Consider the following 26584-nt stretch of genomic DNA (forward strand, 5'->3'; position numbering starts at 1 on the left):
GAGCCACAAAATTATTTGCTCTGTCAAGACCTTCAGAAAATAAAATAGGAAACTCCTCAGTCAACTAACACTGTCTTTTGGGATGAAAGCAGAAACAGTCGTATATTGTCCTGGATACGAAGAGTAAAGAAACAGAATGAATCTAACCCAAAAATACTTTTACAGTCTTACGAACGCAAAATGGTGAATGTCACTGTTCTGGTGTGAGACTGGAATGTGGCAGGTGAACTACATGTACCAAGCACTGGAATCTCCTGAACATTATACGCAGTAAGTCGCGTGCAAGATTTTGTCAACTGCGGTGAGCCCAACCGTTAATGAGTGGCACGATTAAGCATTGTAACGGGAGTACCAGTGTCTAACTGAAGTCGCACACAGCGTCCAGCAATGTCTAAGTCCACAAACAGTTTGTGTGTCTGTCTTGCACAGCACTTGGGCAGGATGAAGGCACATCCTGAATTCGGTCATTACTAGTACGGGTAGCCGGTTTGGAAAAAAACTACGTTCACCGAGTGAGAAGGTGCTCCGCACTTAAACGAGAGTGAGCGTGGGTAGAATTCTCTTTCTGTTGCAAGCACACAGACTGTACAGATTAGATTAGATTAGATTAGTACTTGTTCCATAGATCATGAATACGACACTTCGTAATGATGAGGAACGTGTTAGGTTAATAAAAGGTGTCTATACAAGATATTACATTACACAAAATATTACATGACACTTAATTCTTTTTTGTGGCTGTTGGGGAAATTACCCAGTTACTATATCCAAAATTCATCTGATGAGTAGATGGAGTTGCCATTCAGAAATTCTTTTAATTTCCTTTTAAATGCCAAATGGCTATCTGTCAGACTTTTGATGCTATTAGGTAAGTGACCAAAGACTTTTGTGGCAGCATAATTTACCCCCTTCTGAGCCAAAGTTAGATTTAACCTTGAGTAGTAAAGATCATCCTTTCTCCTAGTGTTGTAGCCATGTACACTGCTATTACTTTTGCATTCGTTCGGATTGTTAATAACAAATTTCATAAGTGAATTATATATATATATAGTGAGGCTACAGTGAAGATCACTAGCTCTTTAAATAAGTGTCTGCAGGATGATATTGGATGAGCTCTAGCAATTATTCTGATTACACGCTTTTGTGCAATGAACACTCTTTTACTCAATTATGAGTTACCCCACAATATGGTGCCATACGAAAGCAGAGAATGAAAATAGGCGTGGTAAGCTAATTTATTGAGATGTATATCGCCAAAATTTGCAGTGACCCTAATAGCATAAGTAGCTGAACTCAAACGTTTCAGCAGATCCTCAGTGTGTTTTTTTTTTTTTTCAGTTCAACCCCTCATCAATGCATACACCTAGAAATTTTGAATATTCTATCTTAGGTACCGATTTCTGATCGAAGTCTATATATATATTAATGGTGTCATTCCATTTACTGAGTGGAACTGTATATACCGTGTTTTGTCAAAGTTTAATGAGAGCCCATTTGCAGAGAACCACTTATTGATTTTCTGAAAAACATCGTTTACAATTTCACCAGTTAATTATTGTCTGTTGGGTGTGATAGCTATACTTGTATCATCGGCAAAAAGTACCAGCTTTCTATCTTCGTGAATATAGAATGGCAAGTCATTAATATATATTAAGAACAGCAGAGGAGCCAAGACCGAACCTTGCGGCACCCCATTCTTGATTGTTCCCCAGTTTCAGAAACACCAGTTTTTTGCACATTATGTGAACTGCTTATTTCAACTTTCTACACTCTTCCAGTTAGATATGATTTAAACCATTTGAGCACTGTCCCATTCATACCACAGTACTTGAGCTTATCTAGAAGTATTCCATAATTTACACAATCAGAAGCCTTTGATAGATCACAAAAAATCCCAACAGGTGACTTCCGGTTACTCAGAGCACTTAATATTTCTTTAGTGAAAGTATATATAGCATTTTCCGTTGAAAAACCCTTCTGGAAACCAAACTGACATTTTGTTAAAACTTTATTTTTACAAAGGTGTGAAGCTACTCTACAATACATTACTTTTTCAAGAATTTTGGATAAGGCAGTCATAAGAGAGATTGGGCGGTAGTTGTTGACATCAGACGTATCCCCTTTTTTATGCAGAGGTTTAACTATGGCATACTTCAGTCTATCTGGGAAAATACCCTGCTTCAGAGAGCTATTACATATGTGACTAAGAATCCCACTTATTTCTTGGGAACAAGCTTTTATTATCCTGCTGTAAATACCATCAATTCCATGTGAGCTTTTACTCTTGAGAGAGTTTATTATCTTCCTAATTTCAGAAGGAGAGGTGGGTGGAATTTCAATTGTATCAAATGGTGTGGGTAAGGCCTCTGCCATTAACTGCCTTGCTTCTTCTAATGAACATTTAGATCCTATTTTCTCTAGAACATTTAAAAAATGATTACTCACAATGTTTTCGACTTCCGGATTGTTGTTAATCAAGTTTCCATTCGCTTTGATTGTGATGCTGTCATCCTGTACTCTTGGTTGCCCTGTCTCCCTTGTAATAATATTTCAAATTGTTTTGATTTTGTTATCAGAGGTATTAATCTCAGACATGACGCACATGCTTCTGGACTTTTTAACAACCTTTCTTAATGTAGCACAGTAGTTTTTATAATATTTGGCTGTTTCTTGGACATTACCCTTTCTTTTTATTAGATACAGTTCCATTTTGTGGTTACAAGATATTTTTATTCCTTTAGTAAGCCAAGATTTTTTGCATGGTTTCTTATAATTAGATTTAACTACTTTCTTGGGGAAACAGTTTTCAAATTCTCTTAGAAGTGTATCATGAAATAAGCTATATTTTAAATTAGCGTCGGGTTCCTTGTACACCTCATACCAGTCTAACTTCTGAAGTTTTTCTCTGCAATTTCTAATTGTTGAGTCATTAATTGAATGCACAACTTTGGAGGGTAGTTTTGAATTACTGAATGGAGCTATGTCATATACTGTAACTAGCTGAGCATCATGATCAGAAAGGCCATTCTCAACAGGACAACAATTTCTGTTTTTAAACCTATCTTGGTCTGTAAAAGTGTTACCTATCAATGTGCTGCTGTCCTTTACTACCTGAATAGGAAAATTAATGACAGATGTCAAATTGAAAGAACTGAGCAAGACTTCCAGGTCATTCTTCCTATTACACACTTTCAGTGAATCAACACTGAAGTCCTCACAAACAATAATTTGCTTTCCCTTATCTGACAGATAGCACAACAAGGAATCCAAGTATTCCAGGAATAAATGAAAGTTTCCTGAAGGGGACCTATATACTGTTACAATTATAAAAGAGCCCTCCTTCAGTTTAAGTTGACAGGCACATGCTTGTATATGTTGCTCTAGACAAAACTTTTTTGTATCTAAGCTTTCTACAAAGTGATAACTTTTGACATATATGGTAATTCCTCCTCTCACCTTATTCTCTCTACTCATATGTGCAGCTAGTTTATAACCTCTGATATTTACCTTTTCCATATCAGACACAATGTGATTCTCAGACAGGCAAAGTATATCTATTACATTATAAGATTCAAAGTCATCTAAACAAACCAGGAGCTCATCTACTTTATTCTTCAATCCCAGGATATTTTGGTGAAAAATGATAACATTATTTTTTACTTTACTTTTGTGAGAATCTACTTTTTTTCTTTAATTCACCAATATTTTGGTTAAATATGGGAACATTATTATTTACTTTCCTGTTGTTAGAATTTTGTGAGTTTTGGACCTCTTTAGCACCTGCCTGCCTGAACTTCTCATTGGACACTGATATTAGTCTAAAAAAGAGGTACATCCATGAGTACTAGTGTCCCCCCATATGGATTTCGCTAACAGCACTTCTAGTTTACCCTTCGCTTTCCTACTGAGGTGTAGGCCATGCCTTGTGAAATGCCCCCTATCAATAGACTCGGCAGGAACCAATCCAATGTCTGACAGAGTGGCCGCCCTACGCAACTGATCCAACTCCATATTTACCCTCCTGACAGAGCGGTTCAACTGAGGCTGATCATGCTGCACGAAAGTAGGCACCAGCCCAACATTGGTATGGGTCGTTGCCGAGGCTATTTTCACCAGGTCACACTCAATACTGTAGCCCTGTTCCCTATCAATACTGTTTCCCACTCCACCCACTATCATCACATGATCCTGCTTTGTGAAACCCTTGCACAAGGAACCTATATTCTCTACCACATGGCTAAGACATGCACTTGGTTTGAAAACACCTAATTTTTCCTGCAAAATCTGGCCCACATCTCTTCCATGGCTGCTACCTAGCAACAGAACTTTCCTCTTACTTTCTACTTTTTTTGAAACAATTGGTTTCCTAGTGAGATTCTGTTGCATCTTAATTACATCTACTTCTACTGGAGCCTCTTCCTTAATTAACTGTGCTAGCAAGGCAAATCTATTGGTTGTGCCAATTGGGAAACTGTCAGACACTGTCCTCTTTCTGTGGCCCCTGTTCCCAGCTACTACTTCCCACCGCTGTTTACCCTCCTCCCCCCTTAACCTCTTCAGTTCCTCCCTCGCTCTGTCCAAATCAGCCTGAAGGGCTCTTATTTTCTCTTCCTGTTCAGCTATAATCCTATCTCTTGAGCAAACCCTGCAAAAGAATGGAAGAGTCTCGTTTGCTTCCCCAATTCCCACGCCGCTGCAATTTCCCCAATGAAACCACCTGTCACAACAGCTGCACAAAACCCCTGAACTAACTTTCCTACTGTAGCTCACACACTTAGTATCTATGGTAGTTTGGAAATTAGTTAAGAGATTTATTAAGTGATAACGATAATATATTAAATGCAGATGCAAAAGGACACTAAATATGTTTTGGAAACTAATATGTAAGTAAACTATTACCAAATGCACTTAAATTTGTGGTATAACGCTAAATATGCACCATAAAAAATTAGGCCTAAACAGCCGAATGTAACCAAAACGAACTTTTTCCGGTAAGTTGAAGAATACGTCAATAAAAGAAAAACCTGTAATGGAAAGCTTGTAGATCGCACTAATGAAAATGCACTTAAGATTGCGGTATAACGCTAAGTATGCACATTTGGAAAGTAAGGCAAAGTCGGGAAATATAAACAAAACGAACTTTCCGCGATTACTGGAACAATACGCAAATAAAAGAAAAACCTTTAATGGTGAGCTTGAAAATCACCCTAATGAACGTATTTAATCAGTTAAACTACAGCAAATGCACTTACAATAGCGGTATAACGCTAAATATGCACACTCGAAAAATTGGTCCTAAGCAGCAGTAAGTAAATAAACGAACTTTTCGCGATTACTAGAACACTACGCAAATAAAAGAAATACTTTTAATGGTGAGCCTGAACAGTACACTAAAGAAGTAATTAGTTAAAAGTGTTCAGCTACAATCAATAACAACCTAAATTACTTATCTTTCACGAGAGCTCTGTCTCCGTACGTGCGGCCTTGTGCAGGGCTACCAACCCAATGACCTGGCTTCCCACAAGCAAAGTAAGTCGCGTTCCGCAAAGGGCAATGTTGTCTTTTATGCGTGGAAAAAGAGCAGGGACATGATTTCACAGCAGGCATACGTTGACATTTGTCTGACCACGGCATAGTGACCCATTCGTCCACAGTGCTCAGTCGCAACGCTGTACCTGTTTGTCACTTTGCGTTACTCTGCAAATAGGAGTTACCTCAAAGTTTTCCACGGCACTATCACACGAATACTGACGTTCAATAATTTGTAAGACTTGATTCAAATTAGGATCAGAATGTTTGAGAATTTCTTCACGAATCCTAATGTCTGGAACATTGTACATAACTGCATTACGAATCATTGCATAACTATAGTACTGTCCACAGCTACTTTGATAACGACACTGTCAAGTCAAACCCTGTAGTTCAGTGACCCACTACCGGTATGTCTGTTCTGACTTTTTCTGCAATGAAAAGAACTTGTAATGAGCTGCAGCAATCTGTACGTGATCCTCGAAATAATTAGTCAGGGCGGAAGCTAAATCTTCATAAACTAGAAACTCTAGCGTACAAGTCGGGAATAACAACTGAGAAAGGCGGCAAACTCCTGTGCCGGCCGATGACAAGAAATGAGAAAAATTCACAATACCTTGAAATTAATGTGTAGCACAATGAGCCTCGAACTGAGCGTAGTACTCGCTCCATTCCTCTCATCGTTCATCCAAGGCTCAAAAAATGGCTCTGAGCACTATGGGACTCAACATCTGAGGTCATCAGTCCCCTAGAACCTAGAACTACTTAAACCTAACTAACCTAAGGACATCACACACATCCATACCCGAGGCAGGATTCGAACCTCCGACCGTAGCAGCAGCGCGGTTCCGGACTGTAGCGCCTAGAACCGCTCGGCCACAGCGGCCGGCCTGCAACAATTGCAGTGACTCTTCCACACGCCCTAAGTACAGAATTTACAGGAATCTTGAACGAAAGTTCCAATATTTTAACTGTTGTAGCACCGAATTCACCATGAGTAACTAGCACGTCACTAACTGTACCATCACCATGATTAAGTTTTAGAGCTCCATAACAATTTTAGAGAATAGTATCAAATCACTCTGGACTACTCAGTTTCAATAAAAACGCGTTTGCGACAGAAGACAAATTTACTCCCCTTTTCTTGTTATCCAGCTTTTACTTCAGAAGCTCTCATGTTTTATTTTAAATCCAAGTTAGGTAATCATCAAATAAATGCAAAATATAGGGTTTCCGCCCATAGATGCGGCACACTTAAAACTTGTTTTGTCACAGGCAGCCTTTGGTGTCGGGCGTCACCCAGCATTGCCACCACGTGTCTACTTCGCACCGTAGCTGAACCGCGACGGTAGCTGAAATGCCGTAATAAGTGAATATAAATATTTTGAGCAATCTACATTGTGAAACTCCCTGGCAGATTAAAACTATGTGCCAGACCGGGACTTCAAACTGTGACTTCCGCCTTTCGAGGGAGAGTGTTCCACTGATTCAGCTGTCCGAACACAGCTCAGGATCTGGTCTCACGGCTTTACTTCCACCAGTACCGATAGCATCCACGCTCCTATTTTATAGTCGATTTTTATTATTTTTAAAAAATGTGATATCGTGAGAGACAAGTGTATTGTCAGAGAAACAGTTTGGTTTTGCTAGTGTAGAGATGGTGTAAGAGTATCTTCACATGCCACAGAAAATAGGCAGAAAACAATGATATCTTTTAATTATAAGAAAAATTATTATTATAATCACTGATTTTTTGTTGCATTCTTTGTTCTTGTTCGAGTAGCCATGATGCTAGAAAGACGCACTTTAATTTGCCGCCTATGATAAGCTCTGGTATTATTACTATTATGTAAACTACCTAAATTAATGGAGAAAAATAGAGAATAATGTCACTCAAGTTTATCTCATATTTTCTGTAAGAATACTACTAATCTTGATCCTCTGCATTCCATTTTTGCTTCGCTGTGGAAGAGCTGCAACGTCGTCATTAGCTTAATATATTTATATGATTTTATTGGCAAGAGTTATAGTTTTATTTCAGATTGAAAATGCTGAGAACAATTATGTAATGCTGATTAATGTTTCTTTTTTTTCAAATCGAATTCAGTCAGTTATTTTCATGTAATCGGAACAGGTCGATTCTGTGATATACCGATGTTTATTTATCTGCCGCCATTTGATGAAAGCTTTATGCAGCAAGTTTAAATTACCGAATAATTCAGACATATATATTTTCCATTGTAAAAAGAATCCAGGTAAAAGTAACTTGATTGTATATCAAAATCTATGCTCTGAGAAACTATTTTAAATTCTACCAATCTTTGCTGGTGTCGGAGTATAAAACTTTCTCAGCTAAAGCTCAGAAATCTTTTGAGTAAAATTCACCGATCCCAGTGTTGTGTGTCTCCTTGTTATAAAAGTGAAGTGATATTCTAGAGTGAACTAAGTTGAATGAAAGTAGCCAACGAACCTAATTGAATAATTTTAAACTGATACACTTCTTTACAGACAACGTATGAAAACGGTTGTGTGTTTGAATTTAGTTCACGTTCTCGCTCACGTCATATTCTAGCCGGGTAGTGTAGTAATTGAATGAATGCCCTTACGATGACTTTTGCTGTTCTCTGGACTTTGCTTCTGGCTAGATATTCACTTTGTAAACTCTACCATCATCGACCGCAGCAACCGCCTGTTTGTGCCACCGGTCTTTGCATCATCGGCTATGCGATTTATCACAAACTCTGTTCTATATACACAGAGTGGGCTAGAAAGCCTTGTTACCAACTTTCAGTTACAACTCAGTTATCAGTCAATAACATGACCATCACTTCTGGCAAATAATTTGCGACTGAAAGCCTTGTCGCAAGACTTAACAGAGCTAAAGTTTACTTTGATAATTCGTCCATGAAACAAACTGTTATCTTTTCCTGGAGTTATCCAGAGTCTTCACAAGGTCGGCATGTTAATCGGAATTTGACAATGTTAGCTTTAGAGTGTGGTGGGATATCTTTCCTTTCCCCACACCTTTCACATTGGAACAGAATTTGTAAATCCCGATTGTCTGCCTCTAGTGTTATTCTATGTGAAAGGGTGCGAGCGGTTTAGAAAAATTTGTGAAACACTTAACTGAGGCGAAACTGGAGCACCAGCCCAGTAGTCACATAATCAGGCGTGAAAAACCGCCTATAAACTGCAAACAGCTAGGGCGGCACACTAGCCATGGTCGTTAATCCGCCGTACAGAATCGATACTGGGGGCTGGCGCTCTTCCCTGACACCCAGAAGCGGAGTGCTATAGCGCACAGCTATCTAGACAAATCAGAATAAAACGGTAATATTAATAAATAAATTAATAAGGAGCGTGGGTAAGTAGCAGATGTCAGAGATTAGATATGGTTAATTATTACCCTACAATCAAATGGAAATTTGTAACAGATGACTAAGCACTGTTAAAGCTACATAATATAAGTACATGGAGAATAACACCGACTTTCGGTTGAGGTATTCCACCATTGAAAAAAGAGTCGTCTCTTCTACTTTTACAAGAAAGATCTTGGATGGATAGGTGAAGTTGGTGGTTTACGTACTAGAGCTCAGAAAGTTCATTAGCCGTTGTAATTGGGCTTCAGGAGGTAGAGATCCACTGCTCATAATCTGATCCTTCCGGAGGTAGCTGAACAAGCTTCTTTGCTTAAACACATACGAGTATATTGCACAATAAAAGATATACAACGCTGCTTCGATGCATTATTATAGAGCTTTTCCATCAATGGGTGTCTGTGAGTTTGTGGTCTTCTGTCTATGTTCATTCAGTAATTCCTGTCGCGACGGGTACAGATGATTTGGACTTGTTTTTCTTGTTCAGTTCCAGTCTGTATCGTGCTGTTGTACGTCTTTGTTGCAGGCGAAAATGTCTGTCATAAGGGCTGGCCAGTCGGGATATAAGATTTACTTGTGGAGCATATCTGGGATCTAGTTTGCATTAGATGGGAGAGCGACAAGGTTTCAACCTTCTCCGTGCAATAAGGACTCTTTCAGACCTCTGCACTTCCCTTGTCGAGAATGGCACCGACTGACAATGTAACGTATTCACAAAATACGTGGTATATCCCGTCACTGAAAATTTCTTTTACAGGAATATCGTATTTTCATGTTTTTGACACTGTATGTGTCGAATGTGATTAATGTTTGTTATGTTGTGTTGTCTTCCCAACAAGCAGTTTAGGAAAAGTGGTGATATTTATTGATTTTGCATAACTTTTCATAGAGATATTAAGGTAGAAATGTTACCTGGTATATTCTACCCATTATGGCTGCCGTACATATTGATCTCAAGAACATCGATTGCGTAATGACTAATTATTTTGGTCAGAGATCAGTAATGCTACCTCGTGTATCACTCTAGATCTACAAAACTATATTTAAGATATCTCAAAAAGAAAAGAATAAAGTAATAGTACATATACCTCGAATGCGTTTTCGGAAGACGCGATTTCTTCTACATAGTTACTGAACTGAGTTTGTGTCATTTAAAGCTCGAAAGAAGTAAACGCTTTGCCCGATTGAAAGCATTATTATGAAGAGAAAAATGAAAATTGTTTCTTGAAGGTTCTGCGAATGTAACTTAAACTAACTTAGGCCAAGGACAGCACACACACCCACGCCCAAGGGAGGACTCGAACCTCCGACAGGGGGAGCCGCGCGAAACTGCAGCACGTAAAGTCTACAGGAAGATACAGTGTGTAATTGAGCTTCTTGCTGCTAGATAAAATGTGCGTGAGAATTCCTAAGGGACCAAACTGCTGAGGTCATCGGTCCCTAGACTTACACACTACTTTAACTTAACGCTATGTAACACTCACATCCATGCCCGAGGGAGGACTCGAACCTCCGCCGTGAGCGGTCGCACGATTAGTGACATGGCGCCTTTAACCGCGCGGCCGCTGCTAGATATTTCCTACATATTTTCTTCATCTTCGTGTCCAGGAAGTCCTGATTCGTTTTTTAAAATTATAATTCAGAAATTTTATCTTTGTATCATAGATAGGTTGTACTATTCCACCATTCTTCCTTACAACCTGAAGGCCTATGCCACCCAAAATAAAAGGCGGCACTTTGTTGCTGGAGAAGTGAACGATATTGTTTTATTACTTTATGAACAACCCATTCTATATCATGTTTCATTATCTGTTGTTACAACTGAAGCTGGTGATAGCAACGTCCTGTATTTTAGCGTTATATCTGGAGATGGAGTGTTGAGGCTGAAACCGGTAATAACAGTTAATAAAAAGGTGATCTGTTGTGTGTGGCTCATCAAATAAATACATAATCAGTGCTGAATGTTTTCTTGACTCCAATGATTGTTAATTTCTCATGTAAACTGCGAACTAGCATAAAAACCCTGATCCTATATTTTCACCCTTCATAACACGGACACACACACACACACACAGACACACACACACACACACACACATTGATTTCTCTTTTAGTTAACCGATATGAATTTGTGACTGTGGTCAGCACGCTTTAGGCAGCTATTCGCTGAGGTTGCGTGATGGCACTAGCAATTTCGGCCGGGTGGCGTTAATTGCTTCGCCGCCTAGCCAGTGTACTGCAGTACTCGAATGGTTGCAGCTGACGCTGTCAATTTCAAAGCATAAAATGGCTGCGTTGTGATAGTCTTTCGCTGGAAATAGTAGTTTGCGATTCGGGTTTCCTTATGGTCAAGAACGATCACGTATTGCACTTGCAGATAAATGATTAGTGCGCAATACAGACCTCTAACAACACTAAGCGTAAAGTTTACAAAATAACTCTTTATGTTGAACACAGTTTTTGTGTGCATCCTTAAGTAGTGGCTCTGGCCAATCCCAAATCGTACCAGATGACCAGTCCACAGTCCACACACGGTACCGTGTAATCGCGTCCTTCTATACGTGAACATCAGTGCAATTACAAACCTTCGTCATCAAACAGTATTTTTCAGTGTCATGTTTGTGTTTGCATCGAAAACTTCTCAGTTTCACTACGAACTATTTAACGTTTTCCTGGGGATTTCGTGAGATTCTATGTGAGGTCACAGCAATCGCGAGATTCAACAGACGTTGACCATAATCTTTGTAACTCGTCGTATAAAATGTAAACAAAATACACACACCAAGACGGCAATAGTTTCCATATGAATAAGTACTGGGATGCACTAACGAATGGATTTCAAATACAATTATACTGTTAAGACAAGCGGTCAGGATTAGAGTGCACGTTAATTTAATTGAAGGCAAGTGGAGGGAAGTCTACCTGACACGAGCTTTACAAGAAAACGCAGAAGGGAAAGAGTCGTCCAAAGTTGCAGTTAACGTAAAAACCAAAAATATGCACAGTATTCTCAATCCTTATGACTAAAACTTCGAAAAAAGAGCGGAAGTAGATGCTCAAATTACTGTAAAGCAATGTAACATTTACTAACACATGTCTCTGAGAATTTCTGTGAGAATAGGGAAAATGTAGTTAAATGGAAAAGATTCTGTGGAATGATGGGTCTCATGTTGTAAGGTGCCGGTTGAGCTATTTAGCATACCCCTGACAAGCTGTAGATCCTATCTCTAGTGACCTACAGAGATGGGAAGCTCCCTTTAAGATAATGAGAATTTACATCAAATAAGTTCGTGCAATGGAGAACGGCTTGTTAAGTGATATTGCTAGGAGTGTTCAAATTAACGTTGAAGTGTGGGTATCTAACTTTACAGGAGCATATTGAGAATGGGATCCATCAGCTACGAGAAAAAACGTACGGCGATTATAACAATCTGGTTTAGTATTGCTAAGAGACACAGTAAGTGATTCATCCGCTGAATGAAGAACACAAGCACTTGACAAGTGGACAAGGGATTGCAAATACAAACTATAGCCTTTGCACTGGTGGGCGATAACATAAAATAATTAGATAAAGCAACGTTGCAAATATGACCAACGATTCTGGGAAAGGTTAATGGTTTAAATAAGAGTCTTGGAAGTGTGTGAACGACCACCATTATTCTCGCCTAAGTGCATGATGGGTGCAACCAGCTAGGTGTGACAATTAGATCTGCGAAATAAAACCCTGATGCAAAGGTGTGCGAGGCCAAAAGGAACCTGCAATGGTGACTGAAAATGGTAACTTCAATTCGGCCTCAGTATTCTGCTCTAAATAAGAGACACCTCGCTCTGCAGCTCGAAGACACAATATTCTGCCTCAAGCTCTGGAAGCAGTGATGTCTGTGGCACCCCCCAAAGCAAGTGTTCTCTGAAGCTGCGTAAGCAGAAGACAACATTATAAAAAATGTAAATAGTGGTCTTTATAATCAAAAAATAGACGAAATGAAACTCTGACACCATGAGGACTCCACACAATAGCTAGCTAACATGAATGAGATTGGCATAGACAGACTGGGCTTCTAGGGCTTAATAGTGTAAAATGCATTGCACACAGGTCTCTTCTGCAGAGAAAATATAAACAGTACACCTCCTAAGATTTAAAATACTTGAAACTTACGTGAAAGTTAAATGTTTACAAACAAATACTGTTTCATGCAGTGCAGTAATAACGTTCTGTATGCGATTGGCATTACATATTTTGAATCATAGAATCATCACACTTCTTAGAAAGAATTTACACAAAGCTTCTACAGGGTGACTTATCTGCCTCTACCACTGTCGTTCTATGCAACCCAAAATCTTATATCTGGCCTTTAAAAATCGTGTGAGAGATTTTCGTATTCTCTTTCTCTCTACGTGTGATTAGTCCTACGGAAGAAACGAACAGGTTCCTTTTATGTAGGAAATTTAATGTGCCTGAATTTTGTACTGGAATGCGTTTTCACTGGAGGTCGTGATTTTCGAGTTATTCAAGAAAAACATAGGAAGGTGACTTTCAAATGCACCTCCACCTCCACACTCATACCTCAGCACTCGGAATTTTCAGCACGTTGTTCGTAGCACTCCCTCTTAACACTGTACAAAAATTTCCGACTGCACGAACTATTCCCGATATACAACCATTTTTGGTCTCTGTTGATTGGGCTATTACGACACAAGTCGGCTATTTCGTTAACGTTACTCATGTCAGCGTGCCTGTGAGGGTGATAAAACAAAAACAGCTCTTGTAAACGTTACTCTAAAATTAATTACGTTGACAATTCGACACAAACTTATCCTTACAAGCATAGCAATTTCGTAGTCAGAATGCTAACGAATACGACGTAACTGTTTATTTTATGAGTTAAAACTCACAAAACTATTAGGTAAAATTTACACAAACGTCAGTTTTACAATTTCTAAGTTCTCGACTAAGTCACTGCCATTGTAAAACCTGCCAATGAAGACCAAATGTCTGACGTGAGAAATACTTCTGGCAGTAGTAATTTTTTGTACGGTGCTAGGAGAGAGTGCCGTGAACAACATACTAGGAATCCTGACTGGTGGAGGTGAGTGTGGGAGTGCCGGTGCGCTCGAACGTCACATTCGTACGTTTTTCTTGAATAACTCGAAAACTATAGACCCTAGCGAAAACGTATAATAGTAGAAAACTTAACTGCATGAAATTTCCTGTGAGAAACATCCTCTTCAACTTGTTTCGTAAGATTAATAGTGTGTGCATAGGGAGCGAGATAATATTATAATCTCTCGTATGCTTTTGAAGGCCAGATATTACACTGTGGGTTGCATAAAACGACAGCGGTAGGGCAGGGGAATCAGTCTGTATTTTCAATTCCAATTCAAGAGGATTAACAAGACAGTTAAATTAACAAAATAAACAGTGTACCAGCAAGTTCATTGATTATGAGGTCACAGATTACATGCATAAAACACATCTTTAAAAACAATTATTACTGGCTCTAGTTTCTTAGTTAATATGTATTGTTCTATTGTAAAAACTCACTCTAAGCGTTGGCATCACTTGCTTGTGGAAGAAATAAGTAGAAAGTTCGATTTCAACTTATAATAGGTCCTCGGCTCGTGGTCTTGCGGTAGCGTTCTCGCTTCCCGCGCACGGGGTCCCGGTTTCGATTCCCGGCGGGGTTAGGGATTTTCTGTGCCTCGAGGTGACTGGGTGTTGTGTGTCTTTCATCATTTCATCCTCATTCACTCGCAAGTCGCCGTAGTGGCTTTAAAGAACTTGTGGAGTGGCGGCCGAACCGCCCCGCGAGGGGCCTCCCGGCCACCAAAGCCATACGCTCATTAACTGGTAATAAGAACTTCATAAACTCCTTTGTCAATATAGTTATCATCATCATTATCAAAAAACTATTAAAGCATCATAAAACGACAAAAGTATCATCAACGTCATAAAAAATTAATGCACATATTTCATTGTAATCAAAATTAGTACTGAAGCATCTCGGGATTTGCACCGTTGGCGAAGACATCACGTTTATGATATTGTGTAGTTGACCGTATACTTTTTCTTCGCCAGTAATGTGCAAGCATACCGGGATCGCGAGAGCCAGTGGTACGGCTGATTTTAAGTACTGAACAATGCGGCTTTTTTTCAGTTCCTAGAAGTCTACATTGCGTCTCTTCTGACTCTGCAACAAAAACGCGCTTCCAACAAGGTTTAATGTGACTTATGCACTTCTTGACACTCACATGTTTCTTGTTTTGGATGCAAGATGCGATTTAGTGCTTGCAGAAGATTGTGTAAACATTCTTAAATTTGTCACTCTGTAATGAAAAATGTGCCTCTTTGGAGGTAGCCTATGCGCATTAGCCGTGCAGGGAAGAACATCACCAGATTCAAGGGGATCACAGACAGTTTTTCTCTTACAATAATCACGCAATTCAGAAACTCTCCCAGTCTAAAGTGTTTGACCGTTTAGCCAATGCGAGACGTTGTGATTTTGCTCAGCTAAAGCCTGTCTTATACCAGTGAGGTCAAAAATATTTCTGAGAGCACTAACTTTATCTTTAATTTTGAGTTACTTTAGAACCCTTTTATCAAATGTCCGTGGAGATACTCTGAAACAGTTTGCAACGGATATCTGAAAGCGATATCACATAATAGAAACAATGGAGTGTTTAAAATCGAGTGTGATGCCGGAAAGAATGAAAAAGGAATGAACATAATCCACAGTTCGGAGAATCCATGTTCGTCAGTCCACATACTCAAAAGCGTGAGCTTCTGGAGACTGACATTAAATGTCTTCTAATAAACAACTTCAGACATAAGGTGAGTACAGCTATAAGCGTTTTCCATTAGACTCGGTATCTACAAACCAATCAACATAAAAAACCTATTCACTGATGGCTGTTGCATCCTTGCATTCCGGGTTGGACAGGTCAGCAGCTGTAAAGAGGTGCTTTAGGGACACTTAGAACAGTCGTCTAGACGTTGAGGTGACGATGATGGGGTAAGTGTTGACAGCTCGTGTGACAACCATTGCTGCAACTTGGTGGGACTGCCACGAACAAGGCCAAATGGGTGTGGTTTTGTGGAATGTGCTGAACCCACTGGCAGACGGCATGTGATGGCATGCTGTAGGCGTGGGGTTGCATTCTGTGTACCAACTAATGTTGCATAGCCCGACTGACTTCTGACACGTAATTAAAATGAAACGTTGTCACGAAATTACAGCCTCCGTTACAGACCGAAAGGTGGAAGAATCTCACTCCTGTCAACAGATTCTCCAGGGTCAGTGTGGCTCGTTGTCACGATAGTGAAGGATGTGGGCATCTGAGGGAAACTACATCAAATAAGAGTTAATTAAACTGTAACTTCATATATTCCTTAGATAAAATCTGCAGCTACAAAAAATTTGTACACCTGGATTTTGAGCCGATGACGGCATATGCCACTTGGGTGATAGTAGATGTACTTATAATGGTTTCAAAGTCGTCCGCGAACAGATAGCGTAGTGGCATAGCTACCAGATCGCCATCTGTGTCTAACCATTAATAGGGAACGCTCACAAGCAGAAGGCTCAGTGTGGTGCAAACATGTGAAGCAAGTAGGCAACCACGCCACAGAGATGCACTCGTTTCCCTACAGCCAGCTGAGAATGTTTCAAAGGGGTGAAACTGTGGCCTTGCAAGTGGGGGATGGTCCTTTCGGAGAACTGCCACCTAAGTGGGAGGCTGCACCAGTTGGGCAACTATGCAGGAATAGTTGAGCACTCGTGGATTCTCACACTCATTGATGAGGTTCTGAACATCCACATAGCACAAACGTGTGCCAGGACCGTCGTATTGTAAGAGCAGCAGTGGCAAATCGTACAGCAGCCACAACACAGATAAGAGGGCTTGTGAACCCAGTCATGTCTACACTATCTGTAGCGAACCCGTTATTAGCAGCAGGACTAAGGGCATGCGCACTTTTAGCCGGTCTTCCACTCACGCCGCAGTTCTGCCTGCTCGCAATTGATGTTCATTTGCATGGATGACGTAGACCTGGTGGACACTGTCTCGTAGAGGGCAACCATCTAAGACGCACGGGCCCCACCCAGGCCTTGTGTTCTGGGGTGCGATGAGCCACAACCCTCGTTGACCTTTGCTGCTTCTGGGGTGGACGCTAACCAGCGCTATGTACGTGCAGACGGTTGTTAGTCGCGTTCTTTTGCCGTTCTTGCAACAGGAAGGCGATGCTTTGCTCCAACAGGGTGATGCTCGCCCACATACACTGTCCGTGAATCTCAACGTGCTGCACAAGACGTACAGCAACTGCTCTGGCCAGCACCATCTCCGAACGTGTCTCCAATCGAACACGTGCGGGTTATGATGGAATAAGAAGTGCTTCGTGCTGCTCGTCAACCTATGACACTTACAGAACAACATGAAAAAGTCGAGAAGGCGTGGCATAACGTATTCCAGGACAATGTTCACCATCTGTACGAATGACTGGATGCCAGAGTCAGTGCCTGCACTGCCGCCCGTTGAAACCACACCACGTACTATTATGGGTGTCTAAGCATGGGTCTACCTGATCCTTCAGAACTCCTCGTGCTACTAATCCGCAAATGTAATCATTTAATGCACTCCGACAGCACTGTTGCAACGATAAATCTTGAGTGAACTGGAAACCTCTAAAAGGATGTTCTTCTCCGACAGTGTATGTAGGGATGTGCCCAGGTCGACCTGCGGGGCCATTGGTCATTAAAAGCAATCACTAAAGGACGTTAGCCTTAGTATCAGAAAAAGATCGACATGTAAGGGGAATAAGACAGATTTTTTATGTTAGTTGAAAGCCACTGTCAAAGAGCTTGTCAAATTCTGATCCAATGCTCTAACATCGGCCAGCATCCAGCACGTGATTTTTCTCCCATTCTCCCTATTGGCTACTCACACCGATGCAAAATGAATTGCTTGTCAGCACCTTCCACAGGAACAAACTGCCTTTGCTGCAGCGACGGACCTATCCACCACATATGTCCATGTAGGTGAACATTGCAGACGAAACTTTAAGTGAATATTAGATATAAAAATACCCCCTACACTGGCTGTGCGATCTCCTCAATAGTTTCAAATAATTTGTTACATTGCGCGCATAACTCACCAAGTTCCTTTAATGGAATTGCTGTTGAAACAAGAAGATGGTCTTGATTTTGGAAACAAGCACAATGGCGTCTAAGCAAAAATGTTAGTAGTTTCCAGAATGAGATTTTCACTCTGGAGCGGAGTGTGCGCTGATATGAAACTTCCTGGCAGATTAAAACTGTGTGCCCGACCGAGAATCGACCGACATCTGGAAACATCCCCCAGGCTGTGGCTAAGCCATGTCTCCGCTATATCCTTTCTTTCAGGAGTGCTAGTTCTGCAAGGTTCACCGGAGAGCTTCTGTAAAGTTTGGAAGGTAGGAGACGAGATACTGGCAGAAGTGAGTACCAGGCGTGAGTCGTGCTTCGGTAGCTCAGATAGTAGAGCACTTGCCCGCGAAAGGCAAAGGTCCCGAGTTCGATTCTCGGTCGGGCACACAGTTTTAATCTGCCAGGAAGTTTCATGTTAGTAGTTGTCCAAGGGTTTATTAATATCAGGCTTAGTTGCTTAGATACATATTTATACTTAGCTTGGACTACAATATGACCCCACATCCGGTTCAAATGGCTCTGAGCACTATGGGACTTAACATCGATGGTCATCAGTCCCCTAGAACTTAGAACTACTTAAACCTAACTAACCTAAGGACAGCACACAACACCCAGTCATCACGAGGCAGAGAAAATCCCTGACCCCGCCGGGAATCGAACCCGGGAACCCGGACGTGGGAAGCGAGAACGCTACCGCCCCACATCCGGGATCAACTGTCCATTGTAAGTCACCACTATGAATAGAGGATACCGCAGCAGTGAGGAACTGATGCACTAGTGTGTGTCCACGTTAAAGCGAGACACAGCCCGCATCTCGTGGTCGTGCGGTAGCGTTCTCGCTTCCCACGCCCGGGTTCCCGGGTTCGATTCCCGGCGGGGTCAGGGATTTTCTCTGCCTCGTGATGGCTGGGTGTTGTGTGATGTCCTTAGGTTAGTTAGGTTTAAGTAGTTCTAAGTTCTAGGGGACTGATGACCATAGCTGTTAAGTCCCATAGTGCTCAGAGCCAAAGCGAGACACAGCTGTATATGTCAGCTGGACTTTAATTTCCACCTGCGGCACGAGCATCTGCATACTTTGTGGTGCTTTTCTTGTCACCGGCATGATAGTGTACAACGTGCTGATGACTGTTGTTCGTAGATGACTGAATCTGTTGCATGCGAAGTAGGTGGTGTCCGGGAACAGGCGGTAACGTCGTTGATACCTTCAGCCACAGCCAAGACACAAACTGATTGAACTTTTATGGGGCTCTTTGACAACGATGGAGAATAAATTTTCATATGAACTTCTGCTCACTTTGGGATACACTGACGACGAACAAATTGCTTGTGCTTTCTGCTCGTCTGTCAACCGCGAGGGTTATGCATTACTAACTACTGCTCTCACTACTGAATACCGCTTCATCGAACTACTGGACAATGAGGTGCTCTGTAAAGTGGATGATGGTCTTAATAGGTTGTAATTAGTTCATCACTGAACACTGTGCCGACTACTACCGAAAATGTCGGTAACAGAGGCATTGTGAAACGCCGCTTGCACTGGTGTTGTTATTTTGTATACACTGACAGTTATTAGCACATCTACTCATAAACCTTCACACAATGTTACTATCAGTAGGAAGATCTTTAACAACATCACAAATTTATGATTCTGTGTACAATATGCCACACTGTTCCCAGGAATAACTCACTTATAAGTCAGGCTCCCTCGGGGCGTATGTTAGATTACGTTGCTTAACAAGTTAATTAAACTGAAACCTAGTTGCCCCTCTGTGGGTTTTCTGAGCGTAATGGACAGTCAGTAGACCACAAATATCAGAAAAGCTCAAGCTGCTGGGGTCTGAGAGTGGGTATGGTTTTTCCACCTCTTTGAGCAGTTTATTACTATAAGGCAGGAAAAGCGTACTTGTTATTCAGGGTCAGTTATTTGTCTTGCCTTGTACTGAAGAACAAAATTTTTGCACCTCTTTGTGCAGTTTATTACTATAAGGCAGGAAAGCGTACTCTGCTATTCAGTGTCAGTTGTCTGTCTTGCCCTGTAGTAAAGAAGAGAATTACGTTAACAGACCTCCCAACAGCTCTTGCTTCGACGAAGTAAGCAAGGATTTGAGGTGGTAGTGACTATATTGGAGCTGCAGACTCGCTGTCGTTGTAACTGCAGTTCCTGCTGTAATTGTTAAAATTCCCACTGCTGTTCCTGCCGCTAATATTGCTGCTGAAACTGATACTGTGAAGGCGTTAGGAACTCAGGTCCATGCCCCTCACACTGAATAGCTGCACAGTGAGAAACTCCTCATCGCCATTTTTCTATACTGCTCTGAGTCGGTAGAATGCAGTTTATGAGCATTCATATCGGTGGTGACACAGACCCTGCTGGGGCAAAAAGGTGGTTCCTTGTGATCGATGACGGCACAGTTCACAAAGTGAACGACAAGCCAGAAGCAAAGTCCTGGGAGTATAGCTATGAGATTTGCCATAAGCTTGTGCAATCAGTCTCGGGAGTGATCCGAATCGGAACATGCAAACACAAGCAAGATCCATCACTTTAATATCAATGGCGTGTATCACAGGCTGCAGATAACACTTATTATTGCTGGACAAGTGCGGCTCTGCGGTATTTAGAGGCAACCTATCGTCAGTGAACGGGCAATTGCGGCAGTGGCGGTGAACTACGCGGGAACAAGCTGCGGCTGTGGTATGGAGCCCACGTATCTCTGACCTTTCCTCCATATCGATACTCGGAGTGGGTGGGGAATTTGAGTCACTGTCTGATACTGAACAAGGTATACACATGAAGGGCAGTCAAACGAAAACCGAAGACCAGCCATAACGGGGTCATGCAATTGTTTCATTCAAAAGTAATCACCACACTCGTTAAGGGGGGTAGGACGTCAAACGGGCCGACTTCGAGGAGAGGCGCCGTAGGACATTTTAATTTGCACTGTCTATACTTTTACAAATAAATTCATAAAACTTTGTCAGCATGTACAGAAAGGATTCAGGATTCACACTCATAGCAGTGGAAGTTCAAAAACACGAAAAAATAATATTTTTTAAATGTGAAATTTGATATTTTTCACTTACTGTTGGCTGCATTTGTTGCTATAGGAACACTTTTCTTCATAAGTAAGAGAGATTCTTCAATGAATTTTGCACAGCTTACAAACCATACTTACAGGTGTATGAAATTCTAGAATTTATTTAATCTATGGAAAAATGAATAGGCTGTTACGTTTTAAACTTCGTGTTTAGAGAAAACTCGAATTTTATAGTTAACTATCTCAATTTTTACCACAGTTTTTAACAGATTTGGGAAATTATAGAGTTTCATGCACCTGTAAGTATGGTTTGTATGCTGTGCAAAATTCATCGAAGAATCTCTCTTACTTGTGAAGAAAAGTGTACCTACAGCAACAAATGCAGCCAATACCAAGTGAAAAAATGATGAAATTTCACATGTAAAAAAAAGTTGTTTTGTTATGTTTTTGAACTTCCTCTGCTATGAGTGTGAATCCTGAATCCTTCCTGGTCATGCTAACAAAGTTTTATGAATTTATTTGTGAAAGTATATATGGTGTAAATTAAAATGTCCTTTGGTGCCTCTCCTGCTCAAAGTCTGCCCGTTTCACGTCCTACCCCCTTAAAGCATTTGTCCTACTAGAGGATGAAACGATGAATTCCTGTCTCGTAGAACGTGGTCGGCCGCTGACGGAACCACAGCCGCGCCCACTATTGCAATTCCTCGTCCGACTGAAACCAACAACCACGCATGTCTTCTTCAGGTCGCCAAAGATGTGAAAAACATACGGTGAAACATCCGAACTGTACTTAGGATGTTGCAATGGTACCCAGCCAAATCGCTGAAGTATGACTTTCGTCAGATTGGCGGTGTGGGGTGGGCATTATCGCGCAACAGGATGATTCCACGCGATAGCGTTCCAAAAGGCCGAGGCCAACGGCGGAAACATCCCACATCTCCACCACCAAAGAAATCGAAAGTCGTTTTCTCAACTTTCACTAAGATAATTATGATGATGCAGGGACGTTATGCTCGTCGAGTTCCTCGAGCGTGGAACCTTGCTCAGAGAGATGAAGACATTTCTGACAAGATGTGAAGACATTTTGCAGAAACTGCGACACACTGTAAAGCCAGAACACCCAGGAATGCTGTCGGGAGGAACCGTCCTGTTGCACGATAAATCCCGCCCCTACACTGCCAATCAGACGAACACCACACTTCAGCGATTTGACCGGGAAAACACTGCGACACCCTCCGTATACCCCGGATGTTTCACCGTGTGGTTTTCACATCTTTAGAGGCCTGAAAAGGAGACATGCGTGGACGTCGATTTCAGTTGGACGAGGAAGTGCAAGAGTGGGTGCGGATGTGGATCCGTGAGCGGCCGACCGCGTTCTACTGGACAGAAAATCATCTCCAAGTGGGATAAATGTCTTACCACGTACGGTAATTACTTTTGAAAGGAACCATTCGATGGTCCCTTGTGTTGGGTGTTGCGTTTTCATTTTTTCTTTATATTACTCTGTTATTAAGACCTGAAATTGTTATTTCTAGTTCAAATGAAATAGTTGACAGACAGAACAATAAAAGTGTATCTGCAGTACCTAAATAAGCACATTACGCGATTCATTAACGAATCGTGACAAAATCGAAATAATTTTTTGTACCCGTTAAATAAATGAATCTGATGTTTCAGTACCATCGCTTATTTCAGAGAAAGAGACATTTCTACATCCGTAGCTCTTTTCAGCACAACTGCGGTAAAAACCATGAAGGACAAAGTATATTGTGTTAACTTCTAAGTCTGTAAGAGCTCTGAAGAATTTTTTGCCAGATGTATGAGAAGATTAAAGAGGGAAATTGTACTTCAATTTCGTTTCCATAAAGTGCCGTAAAAAAGTGTTGCGTCTTGCCTGAAGGCCACTGCCTGGCTATAAAGACGACGAGCCGGCCTGCGGCAGCATCTTCCGCGCTTCCGCCTCTGCAGCCGCGACATGCCCCGCTGCTGCTTGCTCCTGTTCGCCGTGGCTGCCTTCGCCATCCTGGTGGAGAGCCGCCCCGCCGACACTGACACTGGGTCAAGCAGCCCGGCGGAAGCGGGGGGCGACACTGGGAACAACGGCTTCCACTTCAGCGGTGCGGTCCGTGAGTTCTTCACAGGTGACTAAAGCACTGGCATTCGCCGATAGTGCGTCGTGTTTTGTTGAATTTGCTTACAGCCTGAAACTTTTTTAAATTTCTTTTGTAGTGCTAAACAAAACCAATCTGCAGACCCAAGTGTCTTCAGCAGACCGTTTTCATGCTTTGAGGTGGGTATTTGCTGTCGGAAATTCATGTAATAACAGAAACGCATGTTTGCCTTGAAGCATCCCTTTAGAAAATTTTATGAATTACTGTGCTGGAAAACCTCTTACGTTATTTGCTTTTCAAACAGCTGAGCAAAACTGAACGTACTCAGACATTACTCTCTTTACTTATTCTGATCATCACTAAACTGACACACAATATTTTTAGCGGAACGCAGTCTGACTTTCAATAATCCCTACAAAAGAATGGCCCTGACTAACAATAACCTATACCTTTCATGAATCACTTAACTCACAAAAATCTTAGTTACTCAAACTACTGCAATACAGCGAGCGCCAGTACTGCCAGCTAAATAAAAGATTCTAACTACTGAAGTCACTAACTACTGATAGGCATAGTCAGAAAATGAAAGATTTTGATAGAGAACAAACAACGTATTTACCTTCATAGTGTTCAAAAGTCATTATATATATATATATATATATATATATATATATATATATATATATATATATATATCAGTTCATGATATCCAGTATTACAAATTTACTCTTTTTGGCGGACACACGTCCAGATCGTCCGCTCTTAAAATTCTGCCATCTCTCTCCCCGCGTCCACCACTGCTGGCGAATCACCTGCAACTGCGCAACGCTACGCACTGTTAACAGCCAACTGACCAACACTACAACAGCAAATTCCAACAATGCAAACCAGCCACAGACTGCACACAGCACAGTCAGTGATTTTTATATAGAGCGCTACATGGCGTTACCAACATAAAAACCTAAACAGCCTACTTACAACCTTTATCTTAGACAGTGCAGTCCATTTGTGATTCATGAGCCTATTAAGTTCGTGCATAAAGGGAAATAATTTCTCTTAGACAGTCCAGTCCATTTGTGATTCATGAGCACATTAAGTTCCTGCATAAAGGGAAATAATTGGCAGTCTCCTTTAGACTGAATTTGGTGTTTACAAATGGTGCGTCGGGGGGAATGATCGGTATTCAGAGATATGACAGAAACGGTTATTATGAGGATAAAGTCTAGTAACAATGGCTTCTAAATTGCATAGCTTCAGAGGTATGAGCACTTCTTCATCTCCGTTACCGTGGAACAAATCTCTTCTGTTTCCATCTCTTTGCTTCTCATCTTTTGCGAGGAGGTGTGTATGAAGCAAAACAAGAAGAAAAGTCTAGTAAACGTGGCCTCTAAAATGCATACCATAAGAGCTACGAGCACTTGCTCATCTTTTCCACTGTGAAACACATCTCAACTCCCGAACAAGTGCTCGTAAATCTTAAGGTATGCAGTTTAGAGGCCGTGTTTATTCCACCTTTTTGCTTCGAATTATCGTTCATGTCATATATCAGGCCTTCTGGGATACCCTGAAAGGTCTGACTATTCTCTAATTGGACAGTGAAGGAGCTAAGATGTGGCCCTCGTCATTATTCTGCAATCCACTGGTGCGGTGGCTAGAGGAAACTACACAGCGAACCGGTATCACTTAACATACTTCGAACATTTTCTCGGGGGTGGCATAACAATATACACTCCTGGAAATTGAAATAAGAACACCGTGAATTCATTGTCCCAGGAAGGGGAAACTTTATTGACACATTCCTGGGGTCAGATACATCACATGATCACACTGACAGAACCACAGGCACATAGACACAGGCAACAGAGCATGCACAATGTCGGCACTAGTACAGTGTATATCCACCTTTCGCGGCAATGCAGGCTGCTATTCTCCCATGGAGACGATCGTAGAGATGCTGGATGTAGTCCTGTGGAACGGCTTGCCATGCCATTTCCACCTGGCGCCTCAGTTGGACCAGCGTTCGTGCTGGACGTGCAGACCGCGTGAGACGACGCTTCATCCAGTCCCAAACATGCTCAATGGGGGACAGATCCGGAGATCTTGCTGGCCAGGGTAGTTGACTTACACCTTCTAGAGCACGTTGGGTGGCACGGGATACATGCGGACGTGCATTGTCCTGTTGGAACAGCAAGTTCCCTTGCCGGTCTAGGAATGATAGAACGATGGGTTCGATGACGGTTTGGATGTACCGTGCACTATTCAGTGTCCCCTCGACGATCACCAGTGGTGTACGGCCAGTGTAGGAGATCGCTCCCCACACCATGAGGCCGGGTGTTGGCCCTGTGTGCCTCGGTCGTATGCAGTCCTGATTCTGGCGCTCACCTGCACGGCGCCAAACACGCATACGACCATCATTGGCACCAAGGCAGAAGCGACTCTCATCGCTGAAGACGACACGTCTCCATTCGTCCCTCCATTCACGCCTGTCACGACACCACTGGAGGCGGGATGCACGATGTTGGGGCGTGAGCGGAAGACGGCCTAACGGTGTGCGGGACCGTAGCCCAGCTTCATGGAGACGGTTGCGAATGGTCCTCGCCGATACCCCAGGAGCAACAGTGTCCCTAATTTGCTGGGAAGTGGCGGTGCGGTCCCCTACGGCACTGCGTAGGATCCTACGGTCTTGGCGTGCATCCGTGCGTCGCTGCGGTCCGGTCCCAGGTCGACGGGCACGTGCACCTTCCGCCGACCACTGGCGACAACATCGATGTACTGTGGAGACCTCACGCCCCACGTGTTGAGCAATTCGGCGGTACGTCCACCCGGCCTCCCGCATGCCCACTATACGCCCTCGCTCAAAGTCCGTCAACTGCACATACGGTTCACGTCCACGCTGTCGCGGCATGCTACCAGTGTTAAAGACTGCGATGGAGCTCCGTATGCCACGGCAAACAGGCTGACACTGACGGTGGCGGTGCACAAATGCTGCGCAGCTAGCGCCATTCGACGGCCAACACCGCGGTTCCTGGTGTGTCCGCTGTGCCGTGCGTGTGATCATTGCTTGTACAGCCCTCTCGCAGTGTCCGGAGCAAGTATGGTGGGTCTGACACACCGGTGTCAATGTGTTCTTTTTTCCATTTCCAGGAGTGTATGACGAACGACTGCCGGTAATCCTCCATGTGTGTTTGTATTTTTCCAATTTTATCATTATATTAATTGAATGGTCGAAATGAGATAAAGCAATATGACTTTGCGATGTCTCGGATGTCCTTTCTTGTAATTATAGAAGCAAATTTTTTTGTGATGTAAATTGTCTTTAGTGTAAAGTATAATATTGCAGACACTTTCCTCCC

The 26584-nt window shown here is 42.0% G+C and overlaps 1 protein-coding gene across 1 annotated transcript in view; it reads left to right on the forward strand.

Moving 5' to 3' along the window:
- Window positions 1-26584, forward strand: part of LOC126263080 (uncharacterized) — a 303789-nt gene that overhangs the window by 265068 nt on the left and 12137 nt on the right. The window contains exon 2 of the mRNA XM_049960071.1: window positions 23021-23261. Coding sequence (XP_049816028.1) covers window positions 23096-23261 — 166 coding nt within the window. The 5' untranslated portion in view covers window positions 23021-23095. The remainder of the gene's footprint in view (window positions 1-23020; window positions 23262-26584) is intronic.

This window comes from Schistocerca nitens, chromosome 6 (genome assembly GCF_023898315.1).
Source record: "Schistocerca nitens isolate TAMUIC-IGC-003100 chromosome 6, iqSchNite1.1, whole genome shotgun sequence".
Taxonomy (NCBI): domain Eukaryota; kingdom Metazoa; phylum Arthropoda; class Insecta; order Orthoptera; family Acrididae; genus Schistocerca; species Schistocerca nitens.